Genomic DNA, 21,039 nt, shown 5'->3' with positions numbered 1-21,039 from the left:
CCTAACATTAAAGGAAAAACCACATCCTTCACCAAAACTGCTTTGCGAGGGTATATATGTTACTTTGTGCCTTAAATATGAAAACAGTTTCTGTATTATGCTGTGAAGTCTAAATATCCACTTTTACCTACATTTTGTGCATCTTCCTAGCTTTCTTCTTCCTTCTTTCTGATTCTCTTGTTTTATTTTTTCCAGGTCTGTACTGTACTCCCCCTTCTTGTAATTTCAAATTTTACAGCAATTATTTGTAGCCCTTTTGCTCTGTGTTTTTTTGCGGGAGTAAAACAACCTAGCTATGGTACAAAATGCACTAGTAGACTTGAGATGAAAATGTCAGCAGTGGGACAAAAGAGGCAGAAATTGTCAGTAAATGTGACCTCTTGTTGGAGCTGTGCCAGATAATGAATAATAATGACATTATTATAATCACAATGTAGTTTCTTTGCCCCAGTATTAAAGGTTGCTACAGTTGTGTGATTGTATTGGATTTCTTTTTTTTTTCCTTTTTCTTTTTGCATTTTGATAGGTGAACTGCTTTTATTACCAGTGTAGTGAGCTTCTTGTAAGAAATGGTGATTGTAGCCGTTTATTTCCTGGTCATCCTGGCTAGTCATCGAGCCTATGCACCACCACCTTGCAATCCAAATAAAGCAGGTAAAACCGCTTCAGTCTAATTGTATTTCTATCTGCATTTATTAAGCAGCTGAGAGTTTTTGCTTATGTAAAAATGAAACATCAGCCTTCATAGACTGAAATGAAGAGGCTTTTGCACATAAAAAATTGACCCCAATGTATTGGTCTGATTTTACACTTAGCTAGCACCGACGAGAGGAGAGCACAAACGAATGCCCAATGCCAGAGAGACTCACGAGCGTGGTAGTCATAGATGCACGTCTGCCTTTGCAGGATCAGGGTATAACAACTTCTGAACATAAAAACAACTACAAAGTAATATAATACACTAACTTCTGGATTCTGTGTGCATGGATCCTTCCCCTACCAGCAGTTTGTGAGTAGTCCCATTGACTACAGCCTGACGACCAGCATGAAATAGTTTGTTGAACTGGCCTATGGATAAATAACCCATTGTATCTCTGTCTCAATACAATACGTTTCTGACCTCACACTGGGTCATAAAATAGATTGCCCTACATTATTCCTACGAGTTTTTGATTCATTTTAGCTACATCATAAAGGCTTGGCTCCTAAACCTTTACACACATGTGTACTTTTAGCCACACAAACCATCTCCCTGAACACAGCAGAGCTACATTAAGAGCATAAATATAGGCAAAATCAGACTGTGGGGCTTGAGGGTTTATTATTAACGTAGCCACTCAAATTTTTCAATCATCCATTCCTTGAGAATCCACAAGGCTCGACAGAACGAATATCTGATCAAGTTGTGTGTGTGTCATAGCAACCTAGGAAAGACACCTTGCTTCTGAGTCTAACGTGCTGGGAAGTAACTGGTAGTCTAATCTCAATTTTCATTCCACTGGTGATTAAAACGGCCTTTGCCTTCCAAAATCAATACTGTAACTTCAAGTTAATGAAATCTGATTTTATTTCAATAAGATTCACTCTCCCGCCATGACCAGGTAAAATAGCCCTAAAGCTTTCTTGTGTGTAAAATTTGTACAGCAATCTTTACTTCACATTTGGGTACGTGCTCTGTATTGATCATTAGTAAGAAAGTGGGGGGATCCGTTTCATATTTGCATGTTCCCTTTTGATTTAATAAAACATGATCACATTGGCACCCAAATATCAGTGTAACAGGAGTCAGCAGCAATGCAACTAAAGGTGGGGGTGAGGGCAGGGAAGGGCAAGTGGGGCACCAGTCCTGGGTGCTGTGTTGGGAGTTGTGCAAAAAGAGCAGCTGCCATACTGCTGGCCCAGCTACCGCCATCCAGAGTGTCACTATAAAAACCTTTAGCAATAGCATGACCCAGATCTCAAGCCACAGTGGACAGATCTAAAGCCACTGATGCAACCGAGCTACCTCGCCCAGATTATATTCAGAACAATCAGTACTGCTTCAATCAGCTAAAAATCAGCCTTTATCCAAATGCAAACGAGCACGATGATTTTCACTGTTGTGATATTTCACTTTTTTGTCCTTCACAGCTTTATTGCTCGTAGATCAACATTTTTACCATCAAACCTGCACAAAAGGCGATATGGCCACATCGTGGCCATCAACTCTAGTGGAGACTAGAATTCCCTCCAAAGAGTTTAACTTACTATAATTTTCCAATAGATTTGATGTGGGTTTTCCAAAAAGGTTATAGGGGTTAGCCAGGTACATCCCTATGGATACATCTCTAACAGGATTTCAGTGCATCGCTCCTACAGGCACTTTGAAAATCCCAGCCCTGTACTGCAACCTGCTGCTACTGATATTTAAAAAGATGCAAATTCTCAGCACAAACTCTCCTGTAAAAGGTTCAGATTTTAGCACAGCCTCTCGTGCTAGGAAATACAACCGAGTAAGCTGTGTTATTTTCCTTTCAGATGCAGTTCTGGTGTACTGCTACCCTAACACTATCATTACAAGAATCCCTGAATGTCCCTATGGATGGGAGGTTAATCAACTGGCTCTTGGAGGTGTTTGCTACAATGGAATCCATGATTCAGGATACTACCAATTCACAATCCCAGATTTATCACCCAAAAACAAGTCCTACTGTGGGACCCAATCAGAGGTACGTACATCAACCATAAATATTACTTTCATGGGAGAATACATCTAATCCTATGTAAGTCAGTGAAAGCATTCCTATTAGCTGTAGTGGGATCTCAGGCTGTACCTGGAAAAGGGAGGGTATAAATTGGCATTAAAAAAAAAAGCTTTAAAACTTTTCAGCTGCACAAAACATTTGTATTTATGTGAGAAATCAAACTGTTCATCCCTAGTAAAGCCAAGCTGGCAATTCCCTTTGTGGAATTAGATCTCCTATCTCTTCCTGTTTGTACACGTACCATTATGACAGTCTTTTCATTACCATGTGTACGCAACACCAAGTGCAATGGTGCCTTGAGACACTGCTGTCACACAAATCTATGAAGAACATGATTCAGGGATACAGGTTGTAGCTGTATTGGTCTACAAGCAAAAGAAATCAGAACTTGTGGCAGAGGTGATATCTTTTATTAGACCAACTAGATATTTGCAAAAAAATTCTTTGTTTGCAAGCTATTGGGCACACTCACCCTTCCTCAGGCATAGGAGAATGCAAAGAAATATTTTCCAACTCCACAGTTGGTCTAATAAAAGATATCACATCTACCAAAAAACCTTGCCTGCCTATGTCCTTAGACCAGCATGGCCACAACCAAAAACCCAGCAAGATTGCAGGAGAAATTTTACAATCTTTGCATTCTTCTATGCCTGAGGAAGGGCGAGCGTGCCCGAAAGCTTGCAAATGAATTTGCAAATATCTGGTTGGTTGCAAAAGATATCACCTCTGCCATGAGTTCTGATTCCTGCAGAATCATGACACTGTTTTTCTGAGCACCGCTTCCATCACAGGGTTGACTCTCCCTGTTTCAGAGAGCAAAGTCCCTGTTGGCCCCACACTTTCATTGCAGGGGGGTTTCTCTGTGTGTTCCCTCTACTGCAGTTTAAGAGCCCCCTGTATCACTTCTATAATTCCATTGTGTCCAACGACACGACCGTGATTGTGAAGAGCCAGCCTGTGAATTACTCCTTCACCTGCACTTACCGCGCAAACTACTTGGTGAACCAGGCTGCCTTCGATCAAAGGTAAATCTATCTACTGCCCCTGAAGTCTCGCATCTTGGCATGTACCGGGGTCCTTTGCCAATGATCTCTGTCATTCATACCTTCTTTTTTCCCTTGCCCAGGGTGGCAACAATCCACGTCAAGAATGGGAGCTCCGGCTCATTTGAAAGTCAGTTATCGCTCAACTTCTACAGCGTAAGTGCTCCTTATCGCCAGTGTTTAGGTAGCAAGCGTCTTCATGCTGCTGTGACTCCGTTGATCTCAGATTTATTTGATCTTTAAACTGACACAAGTGGGAAGAAATCTGGCCATAACACTTCTTTTTTTGTGTTGTACACTGCTGAACACACTGTCATCATGTAACAGATAACATAGGACTTGGAGGGGGTCTTGTTTCTAAAAGATGAAGAGGTAAAGAGGTCATGAACAGCACAGATGCATGCCACTTGCTCTTCTATAGGAGGCAATTTCCCATAAGAATACAGGCTGCTTTGCTTAGAGTTCATTTCTCTAATACATTAGCAGCTTCTAGTGGTGTCATAAGAAAGAGGCATACTTGTTTGTAGCCCTAGTCAAAGGCAGGCATAAATCTGCAGCCAGCATTGCTAAGAAGAGTCCCTTTCATCCCTCCTGAAATTTTCCAATCTGTCTTCTCATACACTCAGATACAGCATAGTGGATGCTTAATGCTCCCCTGAGATCTCTAGGGGACACTGGATTTTTCTTTCTAATGCTTGTCTCTATTGAGATTTTGTTTTAAGATTTCACCACCTGATAAACAGTACAGTTGAGGGTGCGACAGACACAGAATTTACCTGGATATCTGCACTAAAGCCCGGTCAGTTTGGCACAAGTCCTTTTGCAACTAACTTTTTTGCAAAGTTTTTTTTTTCCTTGACCTAAATATAATGTAGCTGGCAAAGCCCTTTCCTGGCAAAAAAAGAAGGTCACACTGAACGCTTAGCAAGGCACAGGCTCAGTTGCATCAGCGCCTGTTATGTTGTGTCATTACGGGGGAAAGTGGTTGCGAAGGCAAATGAGTATAATCTTGCCTCAACACAGTCCTAACTCTAGCTCTGTGTCTGAATACACCTGAGCCACGTATTCCAGCCTGCTGCTTTAAAGCAGGGGTGTCAGACCCATCTGACTCTGCACTAAAGGCAACCATTAGAATTAGCCCATGCCTTTGCTTTGAAGCAACACCATTAATACACTGTACTTTTCTCTTTCCAAGAACGCCAAGTTTTCAACTAAGAAAGAAGCTCCATTTGTTGTGGAAACCTCAGAAATTGGTTCAGATGTATTTGCTGGAGTGGAAGCTAAAGGGTTAAGTGGCAGGTATGAAAGGCAGCAAGATATGGGTGGGGAAGCAGTCATGGATAAGACAGCTTGTGGCTGATGTCTGGGTGTTGCTCCATTTCTCCCCAGGTTTAAAGTAGTTCTGAACAACTGCTGGGCAACGCCTACATCAGAGTATTTCTACCAAATCCAGTGGCCGCTGATTACAAAAGGGTAGGTAAGCGGGGAGACTCAAGCCAAGGGATGTTTTCTTTGAACAGAAGATGTTAGCCATTAAGTCATGTCCTTTTAGGTCATTTGAGTGACCGTGTTAGCCTCAATCACAGGGGTGGGCAACTGTTTGGGCTGGAGAGCCACTTAGGGAGTTGTTGTGGGCTACATCAGCACCCCTCTGCCCCTGCTAGGCCAGGTCAGCACTGCCCCCACCCTACAGCAGCTCACCAAAACTCCCTAAGCCAAGGGGCACACCTCTCTTTCTCTCTGTCCCTCCCTCCTCCTGCTGATCCCCATGCTGCCCAGAGCTGCAGCACACCCCAATACTCACCCCACCCAGAGCTGCAGCACGCCCCGATCCCCATCCCAACCTGGAACATGCCGGCTAAGTCCGCACTTCATGCCAGGACCCACCCAGCACACCAGCAGCCCCAGGCGGGCATCGGCATCAGCTGTGGATGTAGCTGGCAGGTTCTGGGTGGGGACCGGGCATCTGCCTAGGTCCATAGCTTATGCCACCACATCAGCGTTGGGCAGAAGCAGTCTCACCCACCTGCCTGTCATGGCAGAAACAGCCCCATCCACCCAGCAGCACGCAGGAGCCAGAGCTACCAGCTGTCCACAGGCCAGATCCCACGACACTGTGGCTGTCCACCGGTGGGCCGGATACAAGCAGTTGATGGGCTGGATCCAGCCCCTGGCCTGTATCTTGCCACCCCTGCTCTATCATAATGCAAAAAAAGAGAGAGAGCACTTTGGAGAGCGGTCTCACAGGTTATGAAACAGCCTGGGAGTTGTGGTCCAGGAACAACTTGGACCTGTGTAGGTTTAGAGAGAATTGTTTGTGATTAGTTTCCTGTTTTGGAAGAGCGTGTAGCATCACCACATGATTATATCAGTCAGATACCAAAGGCAAGTGTTGGTTCCTGCAATCGAGGGTTGCCCGACGTAGCTGTAAGAGGATCTCTATCTGCTTTCACTTGCATCCAAGCAGCTCGCTTGCGACTTTACATGATACAGAGACTGGGAGCAAAATGTGGCCCAATGACCATCAAAATGGGCTCTTGTTGCCTATGCCATTCAGATAGCTAAAATGCCACAGCAAAGTTGATGGAGGTCACTAAGGAAAGCACAGCGCCGAAAGGCAAGTGTGATCAGCTATTCATTTTTTATGCTGCTTTTTTTCTATGCAACTCAGCTGTCCTACAGATGACTCCATTTTAGTACATGAAAATGGGAAAGCTGCCCGGGCCACCTTCCAGTTTAACGCTTTCCGGTTCCGAAATATCCCCAAACTATCCAAGGTTTGGCTGCACTGTGAAACACATATATGTGACAGTGAAAAGTTCTCCTGTCCAGTGGTAAGTTCTTCATCTAAGTAGACTCAAGATAGAAATTCATATCCAAGACCTTAAGTATAAGGTGTTGAGGGGTTTATAGTTCTGGTCCATAAATCCAACTTTTTGCTACTAAGAGATGCTTCCCTATCGCCATCTCCATATTAGAGTCCAAGATGATCGTATTAGAGCCAAAGTGATGAATTTGGAGGAACAGCTGTCATGCGACAGAGGCATTAAATAGGACTTGGAAAATTATGTTAATACATGTTTTAAGTACCTTTGTTGAAGTTTAGACATCTGACCCAAACCTGCCAAAACATCAAAACCCATAGCATTTCACCTCTGATGTTGAGTCCTGTGTTCAAGTCCATCCTGCCCCCAAAAGGGCTCAATCCTACACTGTCCACCTCACAAGGGAGAGCCCCTCCCCAGTCGACCATGCCTTACTTAGAACATTTTGATGCAAGACTCTCTCACCCGACACTTTCAGCAGGGGCTGAAATACTCAAACGTCTCCTGCCCCGGAGACTGCCCTAAGCACTATCATTTCTGGGTTTGCAGACAATATAATGCTTTTAAAATCAGCATTACAGTGTGCAGCTTTTGTTAAATGAAAAACATTAGCGAGAGCCTTTGCTTTGCATTGCACTGATTTCAATTTCAGCAATGCCAGAAGCCATTTGTGCTAGATTTGGACCTTTATACAGAATGGATTCATAGATTTCACAGACATTAGGGCTGGAAGGGACCTTGGAAGATCATCAAGTCCAGCCCCCCACCCGAAGGGCAGGAAGTCAGCTGGGGTCATAGGATCCAGAGCACTCCCTGGTGGCCACGAATCAACCAGGCAATAATTGACAGCAGACATAGGGACTAACTTTGCTTCCTCTTATAAGGTATTATGGGAAGGGTTAGGTTAGGAAACCTGTAGTTTTGAGTGCTATCATTTCACCACCTTAAAGCCGCACATTAAATTGAAAATCAGTTTTAAATCTACAGTTGGGTCCAGGTGAACTCCCTCCCAAATTGCCAGCAGATATATAGCAAGCATGTCTTTGCAAAGTGAGCATTGTCCCTTCTTTTCCCTCCCACTGCTGAAGTGTGGAGAAAAGAACTGAAATCTGTCATGTTTCTTTTCTAAATGCAAAGCACAGTGATTGCTAGGGATTCGTTTTCTAACAAAAGGAAAGCCACCGATGTTCAGCCTCATATTCATAAACATCTTTTTCTTTGTCCTTTTGAGATGTGCGAAAAACGAAAACAACGTATGGAACAAACGGGAGGAGTTTTGGTGGTGGAACTGGCAGTGCGCAGTAAGTGTAGACGGTTTCCATTTGGAAAAGTCCCCCTCTTTCTTGCAGGAAGCGTGACACCGGAAAGATTATGCTTAGAAACAGTTTTAGTTTTGTGGATCCTGTCCGTTGATGGAGAAGGGGGGATATTAGCAGTACTCGAATAATCATTTGTGGACTTTGTTGGCCTTTTGGAACAACATGTTTTTGCTGGAGAAGGACCAGTCCTGCAATCATTACTCAGGTTAAGCTGTCAAAGGCTTTCAGACCATAATCCTGCAAAATACAGGCAACCTAAGCTTAGAGACTGCTTGCAGGGAAGTTCCACTGAGATGGAAGAGCAGATGTACTCTGCCAGGGGACGCAGGTGTCTTTACCGTGAATCCTTCTGGCTAGTGGAGCTGCACAGCTGTGGATCCAAGGGACCCTGTCCCCAAGAATCCTCCTGCCCCAACACTAATGCAGTTCAGTTCCCTCAAATCTGTTCTCGTTTCCAGCAAGACTCCATGGATTCCTCTGCCTAGCACTGCTAAAGGAGGGCCCCAGAGTTACTCGATAGGCAGATGCAGGTCTGCAGAATCCAACAAGTTTGCAGTCTGGTTTCTTTGAACAATCTGGTCTGAATTTGCATTTTTGCTAAGAGCCCTTTGCACTGCCATGCCACTGATCCTGACACCAGCTGCACAGGACCTCCCTGCTTCCAGAGCTAAACGAAGGGGCATTAGTACAAATGAGAATTCTCCTCTCATTGATGCTGGTGGAAGTCCAGTGATGTCAGTGAATGTATCCCTATTTGCACACTTCTTCTCACCTAAGTGAAACCATGGAGAAGAGAAAGGATTCACCCCCCACCCCATCCAGCTGCAGGTTCACAAAAGAGATGTCACAAGAGAAAATATATTAACCCCAAATGGGTCAAATGCCTGCCTGGTGTTTTTCAGCCTGTTGTGTGTAGTCACATTGGTGTATTTTGCCTTATTTTGAACATGTCAGTTCAAATGATCTCTCTTCTTATTTTACACAGGTAAAGGTTTATCCAGTCTTAGCCACCTCTCAGGTAAGGGACAAAATAGACGCCAGCAATAACCATCCCAAATTGTATCTGAAGTGACTCTGTCAGCATAAAAAAGTCCTTGTAAACTCTGCTCCTAATAGCAAATGGGGTTACCACAAATGAAATGTTTCTAAATCACATTTGATTCCTCAGTATGTGTGTGCTTTACTTACTTTTGCAGGACTTCACTCCTCTTGGACAATGGAAGTAGGCTGTTGCACTTCACTGTTAATTGTCCATTACACTCTCTAGCGCATGCAAATAAGATTGATGCTGCTCTGTTAGGACTTCCAAAAATAAACAGGGAAGCAAAACTGTGATTCCATTGCATTAAAATACACACCATGAAAGCATTTGTATATGCAGTAGGACTTGCAAAACCTCTTTCAGAGTTTATCTGTTAAAGCTGACACATTGACAGAGTCGCTTTAGGGAGCACAGATCCCATGGTGACGGGCATAGGATAAAAACCTGAACAGAATTTAAAAGGCAGCTGGAAGTTTCAGCCAAGTACTTACTACTTCTCTTTGTGATTCACTTGCAGATATTCTCTTTCACCTAATCTTCATGATTGGGATGTGTGCTGTTCTACTATAAAACACTGCCCCGCAGCACTACCTAACGTCCCTGTTTGGAACTACACTTTACTACTAAAAAAGATGTTTATTTTACTCAGATAAAAAGAAACTGCATCATATTACAGGGAAAGTAAATGATGCGTGCCTTGATTTTTGTTTCTGTAATAGTGGGGAATAATGATGCTGATTTTTCTTTCCTCAACCCTTGCAGCTGTTTGATAAAAGTCAAAGGTGAGCACTTATATATGCTGTTGGATTCTCCCCTTTGAACTGTGGTGGCACAAAGCAACACATATACACAGGGATACATATACACCAACCTCACTCCCTCCTTCCCGCACAAAAATGAAGTGAATTATGCTCCATTTTAGCCCTACTGTGTGCTACAGGCCTCCCCATTTCATTTTAGATCCTGCAAAATTCTGAATGTTTCAGCCCAGCCCAACAAAACTCTTAAATCCATGCTTGACTTTAAGTTCAAAATTGGCCCAAATTAAGTCAACAGGGATACCCATCTGATTAAGGGCTTCACTGGATCAGATCCAAGTGTTCAGCCCTGATAGGATCAAGCCCGTAGCTATCTTGTACACCCTACCCACCAAGAGCTAAACAAGAAATGTCCTCCCCTATTGCCCTCGTGAAATCAGAAATATTGCATTAACTTGTCCATGGAACTGCATTAACTACTAAAAATGCTTCAATAAACCAGTAGATGTATATAATCTACCCTGGCTGCATACATATAGATCTTGCTAATTACCAGCAGGGATCAAATGGAAGACCAGTTGCACCAAAAGAATCAATCCTTACCACTTGGACTAGACAAGAATTAAAAATGGGGCAGGGACTGACTATACATGTGTCCAGTACAGTGGGGCCTGATTTCAGTTCAATGGTGCTATATAAATTGTTGTTAATGGTAGCGACAAAACAATCAACTTTAAACAAACAGTATCTGGAAGGTACTGATCAACCACTGCTAGAGGGAGACATGATCTTTCCCTGAGAGTCAGATGTGTTTCTGGAGTGGTTCTTCACTGAAAAATGATGGAAGGTCCTGTGCTTTGGACATTTAAAATCCGTAGAAAGGTCCAGTAGGGGACAATCCCGCATTGTGGAAGGAGATGGAATGGATGATCTAATAGCTCTTTTTCTATCAATTTTTCTGAATCTGTGATAAAGGAGACTGAAAGGAATACGCTTGGTATGTTTATTTCTTTATTTGTCTCCATTAATGGAGGTGCCCAGTTTACACACATCTATGCATGTGATACAGCTAGAAGATGATAGAAATAAAAACAAAACAATCACTGCATCACAAGCCAGTTTCCAGCAGTCCTGATCCTTCAGAGGAAGGTGCCAATATTCCCACAGCGTGCCACCGAGATGAACACTGTATGACATTGTAACGTTAATTTACACTAGTCAGAGGCTACACTTCCACCCTGAAGCATGAGGCTCTATCTTCCTTCTAATGCTCTCTCCATTTGCTTAAATCTCTCTCTTCTTTTCTCATTCTTTTATAAGCATACAGTCACTCCCTGAATCTTGGTTATTACCCACATTAGTATTGTCCTTTACAAACTGGCATTTCATGTATTCACCTTTTTTCCATTTCATCTTTGAGATTATTGTGACTGATGCCGTAGCAATCAATTATGTTTTCCCTTCCTCTGTTTTTCCTTCCTCCTCCCTTCCAGGCTGCGTGTGTACAAGTCCTGTTGCATCTCGTTTTGAACTGACTCCTTTAGTGAAGGAGGTGCTGGGAATGATGTGCTTGCACAGGGCTTAAGACAGTGAATTGTAGCCTGACTGAGACCTTTGCATACTGATTTATTCATTGCTGAAGACCACAGATGATACTACATGCAGTGTACCCAAAGTTTTCAGATTCTCTCCTTCACTCAGGGTATATTAATCTATTTAGGTTTAAAGTATCAGATGAAAGGAGCTAAGGTGGTTAAATAACTTAAAGTGAAATCTCCTAGAACCAGGGTTAAGGTAACAAACACAATATGCCATGTTGACTTGAGAGATGACGGTATCAGTCTAAACACTTGTTTTTTGCTTTTATAGACTACTGTGGAGAGTCTTGGACAGATTATTCTAGGCTGGGTTTAGAGTAGGTAGATGGATTTAAGTTATTCCAGATCATTTCATATTCTAAAAAGGTACCCCTTAGAAGACATTTCTGTGGGATTTTTTGGCTTGGCAATGTTCCTTACAGCAATGCAGATCCTGTTGAAGGCTTTGCAGACCCACAGAGAATCTGGAATGAGAGGAAGTTTCACACAGGTTTATTATTATGATTAATATTATTACCATTATACATTCAAAAAACCTATTTAAAAAAGGAAAATATCATGGCTTGAAACTCTTTAGTAAAGTCTAATCTCACTCCCCATCTTAGCATGGTGGGTCACTTCCAAGCTATAATTCAATATGAAAATGGACTACTATGCCTCTACTGAACACTCAGACTGGAGTTACATTCTCTTGATAACATTGTAGGCTGGATTTTATGCTGGTGTAGGAGGGAGCAACTGTACTGAAGTCAGTGGAGTCATGCTGATTTATAACAGCTGAGGTTTGACCCAAAGGGTAATTAATCCCTCCAAAATCTCCTATGCTGCAACAAGAGGCGATGCCCAATCTAGCAAGTTCAGCAAGACCCACAATATGAGCTCCTTCTCCAGACAGTAAACTTTTCCACCTGCATTTTAAGTAGTCTTACCTGCAAAGGCCCCTGCAAATTGCCCTCTTTGTTATCACCGAACTCTGGTAGAGGCATGTTAAACCCAGATTTCCCTTTTAACCAAAAAGTTTGTTGGTGCCCTTTGCCCTGGTAAGAAAAAAACAGCATAGAGTCATACAAAGAATTTAAGAGGGGGGAAAAATATCATCAACTGTAATTTTTTTTGGAGTAGTGACCATTCTCTTGGTTATGTTGATACAGTGCTTAGGCATAATAGGATTGTAGGCCAGGCAGCATAAATAACTATAATTAGTAATATTATTAACAAAGAATGCAAAAAGATTTTTTTAGAGGCACAGGATCCGCTGACATCAGGTTCTGAGAGCTCTTAATGCTCACTCGAGTCACTGGAAGGAAAAAACACCAAATACACCACAGATTTAGCTTGTTTTGTTCTGGAAAGCTTAATTCTATTCTCCTCCATTTTTTTGCAAATGCTACCCTGAGTGAGGCAGCTGTTACTGTGTGCACCATAATGGAGCCTGTCTGGACTATATCTGAGCATAGGGATGCTCAGCCTATGGCCTCTAAGATCATGTCATCCAGCCTAGGGGTCTTCCCACAAATCCAAAAGTTTGGTGGTGGGGGAGTAGTAGTAGCATTAATTGCAGCTCCCTTGCTGCCAAATTTCCACACCTTTGGGGGGCCCTACAGGGCAGATGATGTGGCCCTCCATGCTAGATCACACCAGCCTGCAGCGGGGCCAAAGTGGTGGGGCCAGATTGGCACATACTTGGATAAGGCACATAGCCTGCTCCAGCACAAGTGGTTGAGCTAAAGTCAGTGAATAACAAGCAGAGTTGGTGCCCTGTGGGGGCAGGGGGCACGGGCACAGGCTCTGAGCCTGGGAGCTGAGGGCTTTGGATCCAAGAGTGGGAGACAGAGGGGCACAGGATCCAAGAGTGGAGGGCGGGGGGCATGCATGGGCCTGAGAGAAGGGGCATGCTGGGAACTGCACAGTCTCAGCTGAGCTGCTAGTGCACATGCTCTGCCAGCCCCCGCTATTGCTCTCAAAGTGGCACAGCCAGGGACTGTTCTGGAGTGTCCGGCATGAGTATGCTGCTGGGACAACACTGCTCCTAATTTGGCAACTAGGACCGGGGCCCCTCTCACCCCTACCTACACAACTGCCCAACATGTAGGGTCAGGCTGTCACGTGGCCAGATCTGGCGCATAGGTTTAAGCTGGCAAGTGGCTGGACCCAGTGCACAAGATTGAGCCATGTATGGATTCAGGCCAGTGCACAGGGCTGAGCCACATGCTGATTGCACCTGGGGACTGACCCAGTACACTGAGCCCATGAGCTGGGTCCAGTGTGCAGACTGGCCCCTTGCTACTCATCTGGACCCCAGAAGCTTGAGCACCACTGCCCTAGTATTAAACATCCATATCAGATGTGTTCATGTGTATTTAAACCAGGGCACTGCTGTTCATCTTAGTTTATATTCAGGAAAACATTCATCTGCCCACACTAGTCATCCTTATGGAGTTATTCAGATAATGTCTAGTGCATTAGATCTAAGCCCACCTTGCATGCTGCATTCATATACTACATTTTTGATATTTGTACCTTTACTTTTATGGTGCCTCTTTCTTGCAAGTTGTAACCTCCGATGGATTGCAGGGCATTAGCAGTGGTCATGGACACATGGATTCGAAAAGCTACAGCAAAACAGATCTGTTTAATTACTACATATAAGTGTATAGGCTGTCCGGAGTAAAACAGGAGATGAACTGGTTACAGGTAAATCTCCAACTTGTTTCAAACCCCAGTATTTTTCTGCTGGAGGGCTGTATTTTCCTTTTGTGCTGACTCTTCCTGTCTTCAGTAGGTATTATAAACAGGATGTGGGTTTTGACTTGACCCCATTTCAAATCAAATCACTTCAGAGGAATCCTCTCCATAGGGAAAGCATATGGGTACCAAAATTAAACTTTTATTTTTCTCTTTGAATATTAGTGACTGTAACATCTGTGGCTATGTCAGCCTTCATTGTGTTGCACAACATGGTCATTCTGAGCTTCATGACAACAGCAGAGAAAAAAAAATACGCTAGCATATTGCAATATAAAGGAGATCTTTATTAGCCACGTAGGGCAATGACACTGAATAGCATTGGTCTAAAGCCAATACGCATGCATATTTGCATAGTCATTCTTTATGGGGTTTCTTACTCTTTGTGAAATGTTACACATTACCTCCCCGGGGCAACTTTTGTTGGACAACGATGATCACAGAGGGGAAAAAAACCTACCAGGTTCAATTTACCTGATTATGAAACAGTTAACAAATATCAGTTAGGTAGCACTGAGCTGAGCTAAACAATGCCCCGTTGAGGTTAAGTCTCCTGTGCATCCCAAATACAAAACCAACATAAATGCTACCTACGCAAACTGGTACTTTCCATCCTTGAGGCCATATTAACAGTGTCTCCAAACAGGCAGTACCGTGGCATTGTGATTCCCACCACTCCTGCAACAACTGGGCCTAAAGGGCAAAGGAAAGAGCAAATCAGGAGGTTAATGAATTGGAGACCATTTTGGATTGTGCTGGAAGCCCTCTGTAGGAATGGAAGCAGGGTGGATAAAAATGAAGCATTTAAAAAAATGGATTTTTTTCATTTAAATCAGATGATTTGTATTTAAACTTTTTTTTTTGTTAAGATGCTTTTTTAAAAAAAAACTTACATGAAGATAGTTTTACAGTTTTGAATAATATGTATTAAGGTTATATCAAACAACAAGAACATACTTTTTGTAAAAAAAAAAAAAGGATTAAATCACGATTCAAGTCAATTGGATTTAATCCAAATCCATCCCAAATGGACGGATCATTTTTACTGCAGAAAGTGCCAAAGTCTCAGAGCCAGACCAGAGTTCAGGTGCAAAGGCACGGAAAACTCAATAAGCCAGTTTTGAACTGACTCTTTCTGTTGACTCAGGCAGTTCATAACTTTCTCCAGCTCTGAAAATGGGAACTAACCCCTAACAGCCAGCAGAACTGTAAGAAATGACTTTTAACAAGCTAAGTATTGTAGCTGCACTACTAGGAGAGCTTCTGAAAATTTGATGCATGTCAGATTATTCCAACAATTATCTCCATCCCTCTCGGCTTGTAATGTTTACTGTTGTCACTGAACCATCCCCCCAAAAAGGATGATAGGTATTGCTACACTGGACCAGACTAACAGTTCACTCGGGAGAATACCCCGAGTCCAACAGTGATCAGAACTGGTAGCTTCACAGAAAGTTACAGAAAGACCACAGAGGACACTGTGTGAGGCTGGCTGTGGGTAGCAGACACATGGCACGGGGAAGGAGAAATCCCCTCTCATTGCAACTGGGCTTCTGGCATAGTCACGGGATAAGCTTGGTGAAACTCTCCACTTCGTCGCCTCCCATCCAGACTTGACCATGCTCCTATTCTTAGCTAAACTCCTTGTGTGTGAATTGAGCTATACTTGTCTTGCCCTCCCATGCAATGTCTCATTGTCATACTGTAACCAATGTATGGGTTGTTACACAAGCTAATAAAATTACACCCAGCAGCAAACCGGGTTGCTTTCATGTGCACGTGCATCTTTGCAGGACCTTCCATCCAGCAGATCTTTTAGCCCACCATTAAACAACACCAGAGTCCTCCCATCCCGAAATGTGCACAATATCCCAAAACACCCAGATTCTTCTGGCATGTAATGCTGGCCTCATTTATTAAAATCAGATCATTAATTTATCATTAGGTCCATCTGACTCCAAGAGTAACTTTGACGCTGGTGGCCTAAATGTATGAGTCAATGTTATATTCAGTCTGCACTATCTCTTCACTATGTGTCAAGCCTTACTTTGAGTCCTGTCGCTGGAATTAATTCCTGAAAAGTACTGCAGGTATTCCAATGCACTTTGCTTTTCCCCAAAGCAAAGCACAGATCAAAGCTATGCCAATATTTACCACAAGGAAATGGGAAGCACTGAATGGGAACATAGGCATCATTTAATTGAGTACTACAGTAGGAGGCCCAAAATTACTGTTACCATTGGACAACCTCTATATAACACCATCAATTTACAAGTATCGCTAAAGGTATCTGGAAGCATTTCTAGCTTTGCATTCTACAGTTAAAGCACCTTTCAAACCTACAATCTTAGAGTACTTTAAAAAGAGTAATAAATCTTCCCAACAGCTTTGTGAGGTCAGCATATTATTGCCTCCTTTATATTAGGAAGTTAGGCTCAGAAGTTGGCTTCTTCGTGACAGAGGTGGAAACAGAATGCATGATCACCAACTTCTGTCCCATGCTGCGACCACCTGCATGTGCTCAAATGCAGCAGGCAGACAAGGTCCTTTGGGTAAATCTGATATCTTTTATTAGATCAACTCCCTAAGTATCTCTCCACTATTAACCAGCTACATTTATTCCCTCCCCACCCCCACTCTCCCAACCTGTCTCTCACCCACTGGCTCCTCAATTTACTTCTTTACTGACTGCTTTACCTGCGTGCAGACCAGCCTCTGGCTTCTTTACTATTCATTGCATCCAGGAAGAGCACAAACACCAACTGCAGATGCTTCTTTGGCCTAACGAGGGGTATTTGTACCCAAAAGCTTGCAAAGAAGATTTTGTCCAACTATTTGAGTTGGTCTAATGAAAGATACCAGATTTACCCAAAGAACCTTGTCTGCCTATCTCTTTAGACCAACACAGCTACAACCCATACCCTTGAATGAAGTAACAATTTAACTCCATAGCTGAAAGAAAGAACAAAGTTTTGGAGTTCAGTTTAATAATGGATAAACATGTGATGTGAGTCAAGGGAAATTTTGTTGAAAGAAGACTGAGATAATCAGGTTCCCTTCTCACCCCCCTCAAAATTTGATCTGAATGTAACTTGATACCTTGCCCATCCTGAGGATAACTGATCCATTGAGCCAAACGTGAAATGTGGATGAGTAGCTTAATTTCTAATGAACAGGAAAACCAGGAGAGCAAATCCAGGTTTCAAAACCAGACTAGTCTCACATTATTTACCAGTGTTAAGGCCAATACGGAGCTTCAGCTTCTCTCCAGGCATGTGCCCTATCTTGAAAGGGATCATTGCACTGAGGAAGTGCAAAGACAATGTAGCAATTTCCTCAACATGCTTGATCCCATTGCGGGTGGGGAGGCCGCTGGCAACCATATAGGCATCTCCAATGGTTTCAACCTGGAACAATGAGAAATCAATAAGGAGGTTAAGCATCCATAGCAAAAATTCCCCAAGAGCAGGCTGCTGACAGATGTTTGGTTAAAGGCACGATGGGGTATGGTTGGTAATCCCAACAATCGCGCCTCTTGCCATGCCAAGTGCATAGGAGGGAATGCGACTGTGGGATAGAGGATCAAATCCCAGCTACAACAAGCAGGATCCATTGGGGTTGTCGGGTACATGGGGGGTTGGGGAGGGGGGCTAGTGGGGTCTGCAAGGGGTGGCTGTGGTCTGGGAAGGTTTGGTGGGATCAGGGGGGAAAGTAGGGTCCACAGGGAGACCTGGAGGGATTGAGGTAGGGGTTGAAAGGATCAGAGAGGTTCTCTGATCCTGCCAAATCCCCTCAGACCCCTACCCCACAATGCCACCAAAGCACCCCCAATCTTGAAAACTGCTCCTGGGGCAGTTTTACTGGCATTCACCAGTCCCAGGTGCCTCACTGAAGAGAGTTGGGGTGGGGGGAAGAGCAGGTGGATCGCAGGGGTGGCAGCTCCATGGGGGGTTTTTAGCAGGATGGGGGAAGCTCCCACCCCCCCCAGCCCAAGAGCTATTTTTAGCCCCCTGATTCTCCCCACCCCCAGGTTAACAACCCCCCTCTAGTGAACCAATCCCACCATCCCACCTGTTCCTCCCCCCACCCCAATTTACCTCCCCAGCTTTTGGCACCAGCAAATGCTGGTAACATCACCATTGGGAAAGGCTTACAGGATGACAGGTTTAGTGGGCTTGGGTGGGTGAAGGTGGGTTGTCCATCTAGGGGTGGAGCAAGGGGCCAGAAGGCTAAAAATAACCCAGTGCTGGGGCAAGTAGAAAAAGTGCCTCCGTGGGGCTGGGGCCAATGGCTGGGCTTTCCCAGCTGCTGGGCTGCACAGGGAACACATACAGAAGTTCAGTTAGATCGGTCTCACTGGACCCGATCTAATTAGACTACCTCTGAGGTCAGGTTAAATTAGATCAGGTCAGCCATTTTAAGACTGATCTTACCTTCCTGAGCTTCTATACAGTTTGCACTTGGATTGACCTTATTAGGGATCTAAGTGTATGGTCCACACCTGGGCAAACTAAGTTAGATCAGCTGGCCATTTTTAACATGCTCTAACCTCCCTCAATGTCTGCACCTAGCCTGAGCATGTGCACTTCTATTCATGGTGTCTTGCAATGATCCAGTCATGGGCATACTTCCACTCATTGTAATGGATTTTGACTAAAGAGCAGTTTCCCCCATGTAAGTACAAACAGGAGGCCTGATTCTACCTTCATAAGCTTCCACTGACTTAAATGGAGGCTCAGCACACCCAGTGCTGCTGGATCTGGCCTGGCCCTTTCTCTGTCTAACAAACAGGAAGCTAGGTGCCTCACCTTGTATACGTCGTATGTCTCAGTAATGTTATCAAACAGGCTGTACAGGTCATTCAGAAGACTGACCACTTGCAGGGGGGAGCTAAGAGAGCACAAGTTCGTGAACCCAACGATGTCTGAGAAGCAGATGGTCACAGACTCAAAACTCTCTGGCTCCACTGATTTCCCAGCAATGAGCTGCTCTCCAATGAAACTAGAAAAAGAAAGAAAAATTCTCGTTTCCTTCGTGTCTTTTCCCTCTTACCACCTCACCATAAAAATATTTGGAAGTATGCTGCAGAGACCGTTTAAAGCATTTCCAAGGTTTCCTTAAAACACATGCAGCTGGGATTTTACTCCAGCTTCCACACTCCAGAAGAGCGCTCTCAAAGCAAAGTAACAAAAACTTGTTGAGGAGTAAAGAGAGCCAGTTTACTGAGGCCATTGGCTGAACAGTACAGCCTCATTAATTCTCCCTGTTCCTCCTGCCTTTCTCTTCTACCTACCCATTATTTCTGGTTTCTGACCATATGTTCTTTGGGGTAAGCACCATCTTTTCTTATGTATATATATGGTTCTACTTCTCCTTGCCCAATGGAGTCCCAGTCTATAACTGGGGCTACAAGGCACTATCACATATAGTGGTTAATAATTAACAAATTAAGGGCAGTTGAAGAGTGCAGTGTGAAAAGTTATTTAAGATAAAGGGCAATGTTGGCTCAAGAAAATTGGGTATGAATTGACAGTGATAAATTTAGGCTGGAGGTTATCAACCATGAGAATAGTGAGGTTGTGGAACAGCCTTCCAAAAGGGGCATTGGGGACATTAAAAAAATACTTCAAGTATGAACTCAAATAAAGGTATTAAAGGGCTTATGGTGTCCATAAAAGCAAAGGATTGGACTCAATGTTCCAGGAGGTCCCTTCCCAACCTTTTCTTATCCTACAGTTATAGTTTCATTAGTACCAGAGCCTAAGCCATTCAACAGTATAAGACCTTTGCTGTGAGTGTGAACCACAGTTAAGCATATAATGATTGCCACTTTCAGCTATATAAAACAGTGTATAGTCAGCATATGTTACATGAGCGCTTTGAGGTAGCCTCTATGTGTATGGTTCGCTCTCTCACCAAATCCTATGTTGACAATTTAGGAACACACTGAAGATGTTTTATTACCTAGGCAACAGCGATGACAATAGTTTGTCTGTCTTTCTCTTCTCTGCCGTCAACTGGTTTGTCCTTTCTTCCACGACTTCCTCCAAGTGATTGGCATACTTTTCCAGTTTATTCACCATATTATCCAAGATACTGACATGGCTTATGGAAGTGTTCAAGCAGATTATTTTTACTTAGAGCATTCTCCGAAGTGACACAGACTATTGACACGTACTGTATTTCACTTCCATTTCCTTCAGAGGACTGCAAATTCCCTCACTCTGCTAGATTTAACTGGGGGAAAGGAGTACTGATTACTTGGCTCTTCTCTGCTGTGATCTGTTTCATTTGTTCTCTGGTTTGATCACAGTAGTATTTGGATAAGCAAAAGCCTTAGAGAATCTATGTACGAGATTGGAAATATTGAATGAACTGAAGCAACGACCTAGAATAATTTAGGAAAATGCATTGCTGCTGGAAAATACTGCCAAAATGCTAAAATTGAAATTCCATCACTTTTTGAGAACCTAACCTCCCTTACAATTTGTCATTCTGGAAAATTACATGATAGCTACTTAAAACTTCACTAGAGTTTTGTCCAAGTTTTTTAGCATACTTATCAGTGGCAAACACCTACAAGTGCCATAACTGAGAAAGATTCAAGAAAATAATTCTCTAGCTTTTAATTTTTAGGGTTTTGTTTTTTTACACATAATTAGTTTAATCATTTCTCCTGTGCAAGTCCTTCATGCATCAGTAAAAGAAAGAAAAATGCTTAATATACAGAAAATAAAAATAGAAATTTGGCAGGGAGGGGTCCAAGGCAGATGCCAAGCCTGAAACAACTATAAGTTCTCTTCTTTCTAAGAAGGGATTAGATTTCAGGTTTACTTTTTATTCATTGCCTTGCCTCCCCTCATGATTTGAACGGGATATTAATCCTCTCAGCTGCCTATCCTACAGTGTGCTATTCATAGTTTCATAGTTGGTCGGGTCGGAAGGGACCTGAGCAGATCATCTAG

The 21,039-nt window shown here is 43.3% G+C and overlaps 2 protein-coding genes across 2 annotated transcripts in view; one reads left to right on the top strand and one right to left on the bottom strand.

Annotated features, from left to right (window-relative positions):
* Positions 1-532: 532 nt before the first annotated feature.
* On the top strand, positions 533-10,652 carry TECTB (tectorin beta). The gene is made up of 10 exons (XM_019555545.1): positions 533-654; positions 2,518-2,708; positions 3,627-3,769; positions 3,871-3,943; positions 4,983-5,086; positions 5,177-5,260; positions 6,459-6,621; positions 7,844-7,913; positions 8,917-8,949; positions 9,491-10,652. Exons 1-10 carry the CDS (start codon positions 570-572, stop codon positions 9,541-9,543), a joined length of 999 nt encoding a protein of 332 aa, XP_019411090.1. The 5' UTR covers positions 533-569; the 3' UTR covers positions 9,544-10,652.
* An 82-nt stretch (positions 10,653-10,734) lies between these two features.
* The window catches only part of LOC109323814 (guanylate cyclase 2G-like), a 25,342-nt gene continuing 15,037 nt past the window's right edge, over positions 10,735-21,039 (bottom strand). Inside the window, exons 10-16 of the mRNA XM_019555479.1 lie at positions 20,039-20,179; positions 18,883-19,075; positions 17,307-17,481; positions 14,669-14,767; positions 13,850-13,941; positions 12,259-12,366; positions 10,735-11,793 (exon numbers count right to left, since the gene is read on the bottom strand). Coding sequence (XP_019411024.1) covers positions 11,746-11,793; positions 12,259-12,366; positions 13,850-13,941; positions 14,669-14,767; positions 17,307-17,481; positions 18,883-19,075; positions 20,039-20,179 — 856 coding nt within the window. The 3' untranslated portion in view covers positions 10,735-11,745. The remainder of the gene's footprint in view (positions 11,794-12,258; positions 12,367-13,849; positions 13,942-14,668; positions 14,768-17,306; positions 17,482-18,882; positions 19,076-20,038; positions 20,180-21,039) is intronic.

The sequence above is a fragment of the Crocodylus porosus genome, unplaced genomic scaffold (assembly GCF_001723895.1).
Source record: "Crocodylus porosus isolate Cpor-Errol unplaced genomic scaffold, CroPor_comp1, whole genome shotgun sequence".
NCBI classification, from domain to species: domain Eukaryota; kingdom Metazoa; phylum Chordata; order Crocodylia; family Crocodylidae; genus Crocodylus; species Crocodylus porosus.
This window is presented reverse-complemented; position numbering and strand designations above follow the sequence as displayed.